General features: G+C 48.3%; 1 protein-coding gene across 1 annotated transcript; it reads left to right on the plus strand.

The window, feature by feature from the left end:
* Window positions 1–8,438: 8,438 nt before the first annotated feature.
* Window positions 8,439–14,769, plus strand: INHBB (inhibin subunit beta B). Its single transcript, XM_027678945.1, has 2 exons — window positions 8,439–9,366; window positions 12,020–14,769. The coding sequence occupies exons 1-2, from the start codon at window positions 8,964–8,966 to the stop codon at window positions 12,793–12,795; spliced, it is 1,179 nt and encodes a 392-aa protein (XP_027534746.1). The 5' UTR covers window positions 8,439–8,963; the 3' UTR covers window positions 12,796–14,769.
* Window positions 14,770–15,623: the final 854 nt, after the last annotated feature.

Here is a 15,623-nt window from a genome sequence, read left to right on the forward strand (position 1 = left end):
AAGGACCTCAACCCTTTACACAAACAAGTAGAGTGCAGAATCTTGTATTGAGACTAGGATCAACCGAAAAAGGCAAATGTCTTAAGGAAAACAGGTCTCACTTCAGCAGGCTCGGGGACTTAGATTGCTCTTTCACAATGAAGCTCATTAATTATCCATGTCTCCTATTGCAAACTTGGGGTTCTTCCTGCCAATTCTCATGCACATGATCTGAGAAACAGTAATTTTTATACATATATATACATAAATATAAAGTATAAGCAGTGATAATGTTATCTTGTTCAGAAATTAAACCAAGTTCTGCAAACTATGTGCTATGTTGGTTTATTCCTTTGGTAGGGTGGACTGGAAAATTCACTAGTTTGGAAGTCAGCTGCCTAGCCTTCTTCTAACTAAATACTGAGGCTTATTATGCTTCAAATAAATATATATATATATATATATATTGTGGCTTGGTTGCTGTAATCATCTTGGATGTAATAATGTTACTAGCCTCAGGGCTATATTTATTAAGATTTTAATTTAAAATCTTTCTGTCCTTCAGCATTTAAACAGAGGAAAACCCCATCTGGAGTAGCCAAAAAAAAGTTCATCCTTTTCTTTTTCATGCGTCCCCTCCCCTAGGCCCTCTCTCTCATCTTTTAAGCAAAAAAACCTAGAACAACGTGCTTTCCTGTTGTAGCTCTGCACCTTCCTAATGCTTCAGTACCTGTGCAGGTTTGGTAGACCCAATGTCTGCTGAACATGATCCATGTTCTTGCTGTCTCTGAACTGGTGGTTTGTTTTCTTATCCTTGTATAATAGTACCAGTATATTTCACAGTAATATTTCCACAAATTTGATTTATTTGTAATAATATTCTCAGTAAGGATCTCAACCTCAAAGCAATAAACATTGTGGGGGCAAGACTTTTACTCAGATATGGCAAAGGGCTGTGGAGAAGTTTCAGGGTTATTCCTTGTTAATAAACTGCCACACTTCTGAGGAGGTCGTGGCAGGGAAATAACAGAACAAGAAGACCTGCTTGTAACCTGGAGAGTGAAAAGCTGTCACAGTGTAAGTGCTTTTTCAGCTGTTTTGGAAGAAATGGCAGATGTTAGACCCACGTCGTATAGAGTTTGCGATCCATTTTATTTTAATCCCACAACATATTCAAGTTATTCAAGCGACAACTTTTAACTGATAGATACTGAGCAGGGCAGAGGGTGATTCAGAAATTTTTGTTAACAACCCTCCCATATGATTTAGTAGTACTGAAACATCAGCAATGGGTGGTAGCAGAGGACCTTGCTTGTAGCTAATGCCCGAGAAGCAAATGGCTGCAATGGCTAAATAGCACTGGGCAGACTGTGAATCATGTGGGCCAGCTCTCAGCTCCACTAACTGACAGTGCTACTGTTCTGCCCCAGTGGAAGATCCTCCTTGCTTGAACTAGGGGACTTCAGTGCTATTACAGGAGCCCCTTGCTCCTGGCCCTAGTAGTGAGTGCATCAGTCAACCATATCACAATCATCTTTCAAATCTCACTCTGATGTTCTTGTGTAAACAGCCAAATGGAACAACAGTTTTGGTTTAATGTAATAAGATTCATGGAAACAAAACTGGGCGATTTAAGTATAAATAGATTGAAAATTACTTTTGACATCCAGCACCAAGGCCATGCCATTTGTGTCAAGCTCCATGCAAGAGATGAATTCCTATATGCTGCTTTTCTTCATCTCAGAGCAACTTACAGAGGATTGAATGCTGTCATCCTCAACTTACTGCTAGTGAAAATGGGATGAAGAGGAAGAAATTCAGGCCTAGGCACAGGTCTTCTGGCTGCAGCCTGTCCCACAGGCAGTTAGTGTAGAAACTTCCTCTACATTGTGCTATTTGCTTGTAGAAAAGAGAAGGTAGCTTATGTTCAGGTACTCATCAAGTGCTACTGACTGCTAATCATGAGATGACTCAAGCTTCTGTACTCCATTTGTCTCATAGCATTGTAAATGTACCAGCCATTTTTTTGCTTCTGACCTCCATTTAAAATCGGAGGGAAACCTCTCCATCTTGTCACCACTCCCTGATAATCACTACTTTTCTCAGGACAGCTGATTTTAACATTGCTCCATCCTAATGTTCATTTTCTAGATCTAGTAGATAGATCAATCACAGGTGGCTATAAAGAAGAAATGCACCTCTGGACTTCTAAACACATTGCCTCAGTAAGTACTGTTCAAGTCACAAGAAGTCAAGTTTTAACTATTTTGTTTACCACTTAAATGCAGATTTTATTTTTACCCACTTTGCTACTTTGCAAACCTTTTGGTGTGAACTTAAACAAACATGAAAATCATGTTCTTTAACAGTATGTTAAAAGTGCTTATATGTTAAAAGTGCTCACCACAAAGCAGACACTTCTTTGTTGGGCAACCAGCACAGCTTTTTCATGTTCTCTATGTGTCCTCACCCGCCCCAACCTATTTAGGTCAATACAAGCAACTTCAGAGGAAGTCACTGCCTGGTTATAAGGCTACGTCTTTGGACTGCAGAGGACAGACTGGGTGAGGAAAACAAGAACGCTTCTGGGCCGTCAACAAGCAGTGGATAGCTTTTGAGTATCACATGGGGTATCCACCTGACGGTGTTTGGTCCCTTTGCTTTGGAAGTTGAAGCAGGTCACTGAACTCAGCCCCTTTGCCAAAGGGCACACTGCTTTGTGTGGAGACCTGCCTGAGGCGAGGTACCTGACTCATTGTGTCGGGGCACGAGATTCACCTGCGCTTCATTCCCCACAGCGAGCCTGGGAGCTTGGCTGCAAACCTTCCCAGAGCATGGAGGGGTCACTGAAGATCAACCGGCCAACATGTTGCCCATGAAACAACACAAGGTACCTGAGCTGAAGGGAGCGGGACAACAGCTGTGTTGAAGCAGGTGCAGTGGGAGCAGGAGGCTGAGGCTGTGAGTATATCCCTGCAACCCTGTCCTGCTGTCTTCCCCATGCCCCCATCCTGTCTGACACTTGTGCTGAGAGATGGCATTCAATAGGTGCTCTTCAAAATCTGTTATGGGCTCTTTTACTTCTCTGTGACTCATCTTCCAGATTCTTGTAGTAGCTGCTTTAGATGAGGAGTTCCCAGTTTGGTCAGGTCCTTTGTTTCTGTCTGATAAACCCTCTTTTTCCAAGCGCTCTTCAGAGTAGGGCCCTTTTTTTTAGCAAGAGCAAATCTCTGTTAACAGACAGTTTTCAGTTAAAGAAGCACGGGCAGGAGCAAAGGAGCCAGATTAACCTCTTAGTGGGTTTTTTTTCATGAGTTAGGTCTACCTCTGCCAGTTCAGAAAACATCTAAGTCATTTAGAATGGCATTTACCTATTTGATTTTCAATAGGACTTCCCTTTCTACAGAATTACGGTGCTTTTGAAACAGCCACTGTTTTTGTCACAGTCATTTAAGAAGTAATTTTTTGTAGTGAGGAATGAGTCTGATTACAGATACAAAATTTCATCTGAAGCTAAAGAATGTAATGAATACAAATTCCAGATAGAGCACAACGTTCCCAGCCTGCCCGGGTAACTGTGTCTCAGTTTCTCTATATTTCCTGAAAGATGACAATGGCCACCTTGTAAAAAGCTCTTTCAGATATGAGGCAGAAGTATACACTTCAAGGTCTAGCCTTGAAACTTCTGTGGGATAGCAATGCTCTTCTGAAGTGCCATTTAAAACAGATTGCGTTTCACTACGTGCAAAAATCCCCCATATAGATGCAGCTATATGAGCAAAAAAAAAAGTGCTTTTGCCAGTATAGCCTATTTTATTTGGGAAACGCTTGCAGAAAAAGATGCTTGTGCTAGTAAAACTTGTATTTGCTGGTTATCAAAGGAGAAGCATTTCTAGTGCAAACCAGGCCTCTTATACGTGAAGCTTTTATTCAGTTCAGCCACCAGTACAGTAAAGAAAATCCTTCCTCAAAGGGATTAGTAGGGTTACCTAATAGATATTATTAATGGTTTAAGAGCATAAAAGGTGCTTTAGCAATAGGTAAGGGCCTACATCCTTTGCTAATGTAAACTGTTTGTGGTCCTACTGAGGGCATCATGGAAACACAGAACAGTGAGGGAGCTGCCTTGTGCCATCACTGTCTGCTCAGTTTCCAGAGCTTCCCACCAACTCAGGAAGGTGCAGGGCTGCACTAACCGGCCTCTCCAAAAGTGTGACTTCTGCATCCACCAGAAAAATTTGCATAAGCAAATATCTAAGTTATAGAGGAAGAATTATAGCTAGGAAGACCCTGCTTGAGCAGGGAGGTTGGATCAGATGACCCCACAGGTTGTCCTTTCCAACCTTACCCGCTCTGTGATTCTGTAGCGGTTTGATGTCTCTGAAACATGCCGATTCCCACTGGCTGAGGATCTTAGTGTATACTGTTTTCATTATACTAGTAGCTTTTTATAAGCATCAGATTCCAGTCATGAGACTTGATGATTCCACAGAAAATACCCTCCGACGCAGTACTTTCTCACAGCAGGGCTCCCTGGCTAATCGTGTGCTTGCCCGTCAAGCACAAATCCCAGCCATTTCCTTCCCAGTTTTCCCCTGCATTTAATGTATGGAAAAGCATGACCCTGAATCAGATGAATAGCAGCCGGTTTGAGAAGGTGTGTGTGAAAATGTATCCTCACGCAGATGAGCTCAGAACAAACAGAATAGAGGGGAGGAGGGGAGGAGAGTGGAGAGGGGGAGGATGAAGCTACCCTTTCCCTGATAGTTCAGCTACTATGTGTAAGCAACAAGTTTATGCCCAAGGGAAAGAACTGAAAGCTGAGGATATCTTAAAATTAACAGAGCTTTATGGCTCAATCAATAGGCCATGCTCCCTGAGCAAGATTAGAAATCAGATGGCACATTGCTTTCTGTTAACCCTGTTTGCTCTCCCTGAAGGCTCTTCTGCCTGAAAGCATCTGAGGTTTGATTAAGTTCTTCTTTAAGAGGAAGCCAGAGAGAGTCCACTGTGTGAGAACTGCCTCCAGAATGCTGTGTTGGACACACTTTAAATAACAATAAAGGTTATTAGTGTATTAGTTTGGTAGTAATTGTGAGAGAAGATAAGTCTTCCCAACATTTGAATATGCAAAATGGCTTTGGCTAACCAAGAAGCGGGGGGGGGGGGGAAGCAAAAGCCAAAACATGCCACTGCAGTGAGTAACAGGGACGATTAAAAATCACCATATGTAAAAAAGAAAACCTCTACCTTGTTTTACAACTAGAAATACCTTCTCAGATTTGATATCCCCACTAGCCCATGATATTTTCACTCTTTGGCATGTCATTCTCATTGGGGCAATGAAATAGTTGTTTCCAAAGGGAGAGGGACTGTGGTTGCACCTATTTCTTGTTTGACAGTGACCTCTATGAACCAGTCATCACTGCTCTGCCTGTTGTTTTCGTGTTAGCTCTTTGCTGTCAAATTAATTACTGTGAAGTACTAAGCTTGTTGCATTCACGTGCTCTTATTAGCTCACAGGATGTCAGAGTGATTGGATTTTTAGCATTATTTCTTTTTTTACATTCCAGGTTTTCCATTCAAAACCTGTTACTGACAGGGAGGAAATACTGTACCTAATTCTGATCTCCCACCAGGGTAGCTCCACTGATGTTAAGGATTTACAAAGCTGTATATGCAATTAGACTTTGTTTATATTAAACCCAACATGAACAATAAGATTGGGATTGCAATTGTGAATCTGAAGCACAGCATTAATTCTCTTTCTTTTTGCAGTACAGAACAAGAAAGAAAATATTTATGATGAGAACAGCACTTGTCCCTTCTATTCTTAAGTCACAGTAATGAGCTGATCCTCCAGTTGACCCTCTTTACGCTCCTGAGTTGCTTGTGTGAGTGACAACTAACAGTGCTCTCGTGTGTGCAGTCCAAGGAGATATGAGAAGTTTTATTCTTTTCTTCTACAAAATGAAATAAGCAGAAGGGACTTCTTTGCTGTTGTGCTTGAAATTTGTGTGTCCTGCATCCATCCCCTGAAAAACACCAATCTGGCTCGGTGACAAAGATGAGGGTCTTGAGAATTGCTTTCATTCTTGAAGGTAGATTTTTCTCTGCTAAGAAAAAAAAAGGGGGGGGAGAAAAAAAAAAGAAAAAAGTAAATGCGATTAGAACGGCTGGCAGCCCCAGTGCCCGGGCCCGCCACGGGCCGAGGGAGGCTCAGCCCAAGGTGATCCTTCACCCAGAGCAGAGCTCGGGCTCCAGCCCCCGCCTCTACGGAACCCGATACCCGGCCGGGCCTGCCGAAACCTCCCCACCACCCGGTCCTCCGCGCTTCGGCCCGGCCCCTGCCCGTGGTGCCGGCTGCCCCTTATCCCGCTTCCCTCCTATCCCGCTTCCCTCCTATCCCGCTTCCCTCCTATTCCGCTGCCCCCTTATCCCGCTGTCCCCTGCCCCGCTGTCCCCTTATCCCGCTGTCCCCTCTCCTGCTACATCCTCTCCCGCTGCCCCGGTCCCGGCACGGTGACCCCGCCCGGCCCCGCCGCCGCTGCCCCGCGCGGCCCAGAGGGGGCGCTCTCGGCCCAGGCTTCCCCGGCGGCGGCGGCGGCGCGCGGGCCCCGCGCAGGTGAGGCGCGACCCCGCGGGGGCTGCGCGGCCCCGCCCCGGGGCGCGGAGCGGGGCGGGGGGCGCGGATCGCTGAGACGCCTCGGTGCGGTGGCCGCCCGTGTGCAGCGGTCTTCTCTCCCCCGCCTCGGCCCCCCGTCCCTGGCCGCTCGCCCCCGGGCTGGGCTGCTGGGGGGAGCCGGGTGGGAATCTCTCCTGACCTCTGCGAGGGAGTGTCACAGCCATCTCCTTCGCCTCGGAGCCCCCCGGGGCTGCCGCGGGAAGGAGCGGAGGAAAACCCGCTCCCCGCGCGCGGGCAGGGCCAGCGCTCCCGCCGGCTCCTATCCACGGCTGCGGGAGCGCGGCCGTCCCGTTATTTCCTCTCCCGGCTCCCCTCGGCCGCCGCCCTGGGCCCCCCCCGCCCCATCGCTGACTCCGCCAGCTCCGCGTCCCTCCTGCCCCACGGAAAATACACACAGTCCCCGGCACCCGCCCCGATTACCCGGCCCATTCAAACAAACAAACAGAAACCCGCCCCGTCGCAAAGCCAACCCGACGGTAAACTTTCTAATGACTTCTTCTTTCAAGTGCTTAAAAGGCAAGGAACACCGCGGGGGGTGGGGGGAAGAGGGGGGTATCCATCTCCCGGCCGGGGCGGGAAGGGGGCCGGAGCTGCCGCCGCTCGCGGTCCGTCTGTCCGTCAGTCCTGCCGGACGACGGGACAGGGACGCGAGCCGGTGTGCGGTGGGTGTGTTTGCAGGAACCGGGAGGGAGGGAGGGGACGGGGGGAGTTAAAGAAACAGCATAGTTAATATTTCCACATCAGGAAGTTACTGTAATAGCCCAGGGGGCAAAAGACTTAACTTAATCTCCTAAATAGTGAGGAACCCATGGCGTCTCTGTTATAGGTTGGAGTTCCCACGTGGTTTTAACTCCTGTATAAAAGTTTCAGTAGAAAGTGCCACAATGTCGTGATTTTGCAGGGGGAAAAATTAGAAGGAGAAGATCAGAGGAAGATAAGCGAGGAGCAAGCAGCTTCCCGGAGACCTTTCACTGCGGATCCGAGAGGGAACATCAGACGCGTTAAAAAAGAAAAACAAAAACAAAAACCAAAAATCCAAACAAAACAAAAAACCCCAAACAAAACAAAACACAGCGTTCAAGCCAGCACAAGGCGAGCGAAAGATCAAAAAGACGCAGAGGGGGAGACAGATTAACTGGAGCAGCAGCAGCAGCAACAACAACAAAAATCACACTTAAAATAATAATAACAATAATAATAATAAAACCCAAACCACCAACAAGGGAGATATTGTTTAAAAAGAGCGAGCGAGGGAGCGAACCGAAGAGCTGGTCTGACCGAGTGGATCTGTGCAGCTTCTCCTGGGATCGCCGGGATCGCGCCGCTTCCCCGCGCCGCGCAGCGTGCGGTGCCCTGCCCGCGGCGGGGGTCCCCGGGCGCCGCCGCCGCATCCGCGCCGGACTCCGGACCCTCCGCGCTGCTTTGAAAAATAAAAGCACCTCGCTAATAATAAGCGGGGCGGTGGGGGGAGAAGACTCGCAACAGTGGAGCTGCCAGCCGCGCACCCCCTCCCCGCCGCCCCCGACTCCCTCCCCAGCTATGCTCCGGGTCAACTTTGATGGCACGTTGAGAAGCAGCGGGCGCTGAAAGGGGACAACCGAGCGGCGCGGAGCCGACCTGCTCAGAGACCTGCACCCACGGATTGTCCTGCGGGGGCGGAGTGGGCGGGGGGGTACAAGTGGCATTTCTCCCCCCCCCCTCCTTCCAGGCTATAAATTGGATTGTATATAAATCTGCTTCGTTTATCTCCCTGACCCCCCTCAATGACGCTGGACTAGAGAGCTCCTCTCCGCGGCCCGCCCGGACCTGCCGAAGCGAGCGATGGACCACGAGCGACTGCGCCCGGGGATGCCCCTCTGAAGCGACGCGGGGCACCGGGGCAGCGCGGCGCCGCCTCTCCCCTGCTCCCCGGATCCCCTCGCACCTCCGGCTCGCTCCCCGCTCCCCCTCCCTCCTCCCCGGGCTCCGCAGCCACCCCCTCACCTGCTGCCGTCCCCCTCCCCCGTGGAGCCGGGCTCTCCGTGCACGCCAAGCCTGCTGCCCCCCCTCCCTCCCCAACTTCGCCCTCGGTGCCTGCGCGTGCAGCCTCCCCCCTCCGCCTCCCCGGCGGCACACGCCGCTTCCCCGGGCGCCCCCTCCCTCCGCCGCGGCTCCCCCCCTGCGCGGAGCGGTTGCGGCCCCCCAGCTTGGCTGCCACCGCCCCCTCCGCGCCGCGGAGCGCTCGGAGCGGCGCTGCCTGCAGACGGGCTCCCTGCGGCGCTCCGGGGCGGCCCCCAGCTCGGCCCCCCGCTCCTCCGCCATGGACGGGGCGGCTCGCCGGGGGGTGCTGGCCGCGCTGCTGGCCTGCGGGCTGCTCCTGCTGGGCGCCGCGGCCACCCCGACCCCGCCGGCCCCCGCCGGCGGCTCCCCGCAGGACACATGCACCTCCTGCGGCTTCCGGCGGCCCGAGGAGCCGGGCAAGGTGGACGGGGATTTCCTGGAGGCGGTGAAGAGGCACATCCTGAGCCGGCTGCAGATGCGGGACCGGCCCAACATCACGCACGCCGTGCCCAAGGCGGCCATGGTCACGGCGCTGCGCAAGCTGCACGCCGGCAAGGTGCGGGAGGACGGCCGCGTGGAGATCCCCAGCCTGGACGGGCAGGCGAGCGCCGGGCCCCCGGCCCACGACCCGGTCTCCGAGATCATCAGCTTCGCCGAGACAGGTGGGCGCCGCCCGGCCGCGCGCCCCCGCCGCTCGCGTCCCCCTGCCCGACCCGCCGCGGCCCCTGCCCTGCCGCGCTCCCCGCCTGTCCTGCATCGCCCCGTCTGTCAGTCCCCCTGCTCGACCCCTGTCAGTCCCCCTGCTTGACCCCTGTCAGTCCTCCCGCTCGCCCTGCCTGTCCTCCTGCCCACCTTCTCTTTCCGCTTGCCTGACCTCTGGCAGTTCCCCGACCGCCCTTGCCTGGCCCCCTGCGTACCCTGCCTGTCCTCCTGCCTGTCGTCCTGCCTGCTACAGGCACCTGGCTGCCGAGCTCACCCGCTTGCCCTCCGCCTCATCCGCTCTCCCCTCTGCCCCGCACCATCCCGCCCTGACCCTGCCGGTGCCTTCCCATCCTCCGTGCTTGTGTCCCCGTGCCCGGAATTCTCCCCGGGTTGTTCCCTGCAACTCTCCTCGCTTGTCCCTCCATCCTTCCGCAGCCTCCGTGCCCCCGGCTCTCCTCTGGCGGTCCTTCCAGCTGCACCGGGGCTTGTCTCGGTCCCTGCGTGTCCCACTGTCCCTCCTCCACCTGTCCCGCTCCATCTCTTGCATCCCTTGCCTCCTCTGTCTGCCCTGCACGTTCATCTGGTTCACTGCCTGCATCTGTCTGTTGAGGCTTGCATTCGCCGTCTTTCTATTTGTTTCTCATTTATTTAGCTTTTATTTGCGGTGTTGGCCTTGTCTGTTTGTCCACTGCGTGTAGGGTCCTACCAAGTGTGTCTGTCTCCTCTCTGTCCGTCAGTCCGTTTACTAACAGTGCCCTCCATCCCTCTGGTACCAGCCATCTCAATCCTGTCCAGCCATTGCAGTTATGTGTCACTGAATCCCTTCAGCATAGCTTTCCAGCAGTTTAACCACTGTCCCTGTGAACTTTGCACATCTGGCTGTAACACCATCACTCTGCAAATTACCTTTCTTCTGTCTATCTGCCCATCTCTCCTTTCCTTCATCGCTGTATCAATCAGTTCATTTTTCTCTGCTTCTATCTTTCTGTGGCATCTATATATCATTTGTCCACAAAATAAATCTCTTTCTATCCTGTATGCTGCCCACTCATCTTCTTTATCTACCCTCCCACTTACCAAAGGCATATACATTTACAGTATCTATGGGATCTGTTGCATTATACATATGCTTGTTATATTCACATACAAAATTTATGAGCGCACACAATCTCACACAACACAAGTGATGTGGATCGGTGCAGCAACACCGTACTGTTCTTTTTCTGTCACTGCCACCACAGTTTATGAAGAAGTTGTGTATTTACTAACACGCGAAAGGCTTTCTTAGCGTACATTTAGGGTGTTATTATTTTTTAATAGGCTGTTGTTGGGAGATCTGGGGTGGGCTTGTACTTCCATTTGGTATTCAGTCAATCGCTGTCTTTTGTAACACTTCCGAAATTGACTTTATGTAAAACGTAGACAAACACAGTGAAAATTTTTGTCACTGAACTATTACAAGGTACTGAATGGGCTCTGGAGACACATTTGAAAGGCATCTAGGGTAACAAATGAAGACACGACTACGCAAAAAATCCCATTCAGAGATTGACAAAAATGCTACAGATTCTTGGGAAAAGAAAAGGAAGAAAAATCTACATTTAGCTCTGTACAGAAGGAAGCAAAACAGATAAGGGCAGATGAGAAAATGCCTTTCCAGCAATAATTTTAAATAATGATTGGGATGCTTTGATTCAGGGACCAGAATTACAGTCTCCGCCATAAAGGCCAGCTTGCACATTTATCACCTACGCCAAATTTAGTTAGGACTTGTAGTACAAAATTGCAGGAGGGCCACTGGTATTTCTGAAACATTTCATGCAGCAGGCTCTTCTGTTTACAAATAAGGGGTTATGTCAGACATTTGGTGACATTTGGTTTTCTGTGACAATTTCTCTCCTTTAATTCTGGTGTTACTGAAAAGCGAATTGAGAACAGCCAATAACAGCGTTACAGCGGGAACAACCGCTTCATTGCCTCTCTTCGTATGGGAGTTTATCATTTCGGGGAGAAAAGGCAGAGATTGAAATGATTAATAATAGCAGATATTCTACCAGACTTTAGTGGGGGTTAGCTTGATATGTTGGACAAGCCGGCACATTACTGAAATATTTTCCCTTCTGTCTTGTGAATCCTTTCCTTTAAAACCGCAGCGAGAATATGTGCAAATCGAAACAAAATCCCGAGTTTGGCATTGGCGTTTCAGTGATTATTGAAAGAGCTCTCCCCGTGAGAATTGGCAGGTAGCTGAAAGTTAAAACTATTCTCAAACTGACAAGATAGCAGAGTCCTAGTGCTGGTCTTTTGCAAGGTGCTGGTGTAGCATCTTTAAAGCTGGCTGGCTGGGAAAAAAAACATATTCTGGAGAGCTTTGAGAGATCTGGCACATCCGACTACAGCCCGATGCTGAAGGTTGCTGTGGGAAGTCCCCTTTTCAATTAATTTTGACTGCAAATTGGGGCTATTTGATGCAGTGCATGCCTTCTGGCTGGCACAGCCCCGTTGCCGTTCTCTCGATCTGCTGTGCTCCAGTGTTGTCCCTGAATCCAGAAAGGCACACAAGCTAATGTTTCCTTTTTGACTTAATCTTGCTGATCTCTCCTTATCTTGCAGACGATCTGGCCTCATCTAGAGTCCGCCTCTATTTCTTCATCTCGAATGAAGGGAACCAGAACTTGTTTGTCGTTCAAGCCAGCCTGTGGCTTTACTTGAAGCTGCTTCCATATGTCTTAGAGAAAGGCAGCAGGCGAAAAGTAAGAGTCAAAGTCTATTTCCAAGACCCGGACACTAGCAACAAGTGGAATGTGGTTGAAAAGAAAGTTGATCTCAAAAGAAGTGGTTGGCACACTTTTCCCATGACAGAGGCGATCCAGGCTCTGTTTGAGAGAGGAGAAAGGAGACTGAACTTGGATGTTCAATGTGAGGGCTGTGAAGAGTATTCAGTGCTGCCAATTTATGTGGACCCCGGGGAGGAATCCCACCGGCCTTTTTTAGTGGTGCAAGCCCGTCTCGCCGATAACAAACACAGGATCCGGAAAAGAGGCCTGGAGTGCGATGGCAGGACCAATCTATGTTGCAGGCAACAGTTTTACATTGACTTTAGACTCATTGGGTGGAATGACTGGATCATAGCACCATCAGGTTACTATGGGAATTACTGTGAAGGGAGCTGCCCGGCCTACTTGGCTGGTGTCCCGGGGTCGGCTTCCTCCTTTCACACCGCTGTCGTGAATCAGTACCGAATGCGGGGGCTGAACCCGGGCACCGTGAACTCCTGTTGCATTCCAACCAAACTTAGCACAATGTCAATGCTGTACTTTGATGATGAATACAACATTGTGAAAAGGGACGTTCCCAATATGATTGTGGAAGAATGTGGTTGTGCTTGATTTAAGGTGTGTTTTTGGGGGGGGAGAGAGAGAGAGGGGAGAGAGAGAGAGAAACATTCCTGTTCAAGATGGTGTTGGAGGAAGTTTCACTGTGTATCCAGGCATCAGTGTTGGAAAGTCACTGTGGAAAAGTTTGACAAAAAAAAAAAAAGAAAAAAATAATCATTTCACTTTGGTGTCAGGACAGTGGCAGTTTGTGGATCATGGACACTTATATATTCTACCACTTATAAGTTAATGCTATGAAATATCTTAAAGACACACACACATGAAATGTGGGCACGCACACAAAACACGCGCTCATACACACAGAACACACACACACACAAACACACACACACACACACACACAAGGCAGCTCGGAAAAGGGACATGAGCACAGAAAGTCAGTGACCAGTGACGACGGACCTAAATGCCTGCCAGTACGAGTGAACGGCTGAGCAGCTGTTTCCCCGCCTGCTGGCGAAGCCAGACTGAAATGAGCTCCCTTTGCTCAGGCAAAAGCACGGACTGTGAGAACACAATGTATTCTTGCACGCAGGTGTCGAAATGACCAAACTTAGAAAATTAAAAAAAAAAAAAAAAGAAAAAAAAAGGAAAAAGTTGACTGTCACCTCTTAGGTCTAACAGGAAGCTGCAGGACACCTGCCCTGGGAGGAGATCACTTCCTCTTAAATTTATCTAAACATAAACATCACAGATACCCGCATCTTCCTACAGCACTTCCAGCAAGGAATTGTGTGGTTCCATCGGAGAGAGAAAAGGGGACAGACACGTAAGCAACTGCTGTATTTCTAACACCTGGCCGTTGCAAAGTCACAAGCTGGGCTGGCGTGATCCGATGCTTTCACTGCCCACTAGCAACCAGTGGCTGGCTACACCTGCCGTGTCTTGGAAAAGGGAATCAGTACCGTATCTGGACTATGTTGACTGTTGGCATCTCTCACTGTTTGAAGAACAAAAAGTCGAAGTTGCAATCTGTGTTCTTCAATGGGGGACTTGGCAAGGCTACGTCACATGGGGGACGAGCAAACAAGCAATCGCCACCACGGTTAAACCAATGAACCCTAAAGAGGAGTGACGGCAACAGAGTGGAGACGTTCTGAGAAATGCAGTGCATTTAATAACAGGCGAGGAACATTTTTACAAGTCTTAGAAAGGAGGAGAGAGGAGAGTGCTTTCAATTTCCTTACCAGGAGGTGTCAAGGATGGCCATAAAGATCAGAAAATAATGATACAGCATAGCACTTGCAAACTGCTTGAATGCACGTATAATAGCACTTGCAAATTTCAATGCCTTGAAAAGTGGTACTTGATAGTGCACTTATCTTTGCTCACTATCTAGGTAAACAGGTGCCGCATGAGCTATGCAATTTAAAGTGTTGACCCATACTAGACAAAACTGGACTTATGATATGACTTTTTTATATTTTTTTATACTTGAAATTAAATCTTTTGCTTCTTTTTTAAAGCGAATGATTGCTTTTAATGTTTGCACTGATTTAGTTGCATGATTAGTCAAAAAACTGCCATTTGAAAAAAAATGTTATTTTTATAGCAGCAAAAAATGAATACAGTTAAATGTATTATACATAAATTTTGGAACCAAAGAGGCCAACATATTAGTTATAATTTTTATGAGATGGCAAAGCCATCATATATCATGTAGTCATACTGAGCAATCCCTCACGAGGCCTACCAATTGTTTCAGGGTACAAAATGGATTCTGTTTGTTCTATTCAGTGTCTTTTCTATACCATACGCACATGGAATGTAGAGTGAAAAAAAAAGTGACTATTGTAGAATACATTACAATATGTGCATCCTTTAAATCCAATTTTTATGTTTATTTAATAAAGTTCCTTTTAGGTTCTGTTCCATAATAATTTAAACCAAACAATTTTCACTTAGATTTGCTGTTGAAGTATTTTACATTTGTGTACAGTTTAAATAAATAAAAAAGGTTGAAAACTGGATATGCTTTTTTTTTTGCCCTTTTTTTTTTTCAGTGTGTAACATCTGGAGGAACTTGCTTACTTTCGGGACTGACTAGGCTGCAGACGGTGAACTGTCGCATTAGACCGTAGTCGTATTAGTCATTGCAGAAAGCCTTGTCTGAGAGCTCAGCTGCGATCCTAAAAATGTTATACTCCAGTTTTATTGCTGTCTATACATGTAAGCATCTGCTTCTTTCTATCTGCAGCAGCACAGGGGCTCTGGGCGCAGGAACGGCGCTGTTCCGCATACCTGCAGGTCATTTACAGCAAGTTCCTGGTTCACCTGCTGTGTAAGAATGTAACTTCTTCTCTGGGTCACTCCCTGACTGCTTAGAAGAAGTAAAAAAAATAATGTGGAAAGCACTTCCAGGAATAAAAGCTCGGTGCTAAGTTTGATTAACTTTTTTTTTTTTTAATTAGCTGGCCTCAAGGAGAGGTTGGTTTGTTGTTTTTGTGTGGTTTTTTTTTTTTTAGTATAATATATCCCTTTTGCTAACAAACCCCAAAAACGTTGACAAATACTTATAGAAATTCTTGTCAGCTGCACATATATCCAGATATTGATTTAATTGATCTTCACAGGTAAATTCTTCCTCCTGGAGACCTGAGCAAATGCCAGCTGAAGCTGACAGAAGGACTTCTGTTGACTTAGCAAATCTTAGATCTGACCCTGAGACCCAAAAAGTGTTGAAGAAGCAAGATCATGCAACTAATGATGGGTTCTAGTTACGATTCACATTCAGGTGTAGCTCTGCCCAGCTCTCCCCAGAGCCAGGCACTGGGGTTAAACGGGAGACCTGGAAGAGCAATTTGCTGTGACTGTGTCAACAA

This window comes from Neopelma chrysocephalum, unplaced genomic scaffold, assembly GCF_003984885.1.
Source record: "Neopelma chrysocephalum unplaced genomic scaffold, ASM398488v2 Primary Assembly neopelma1_44, whole genome shotgun sequence".
Taxonomy (NCBI): domain Eukaryota; kingdom Metazoa; phylum Chordata; class Aves; order Passeriformes; family Pipridae; genus Neopelma; species Neopelma chrysocephalum.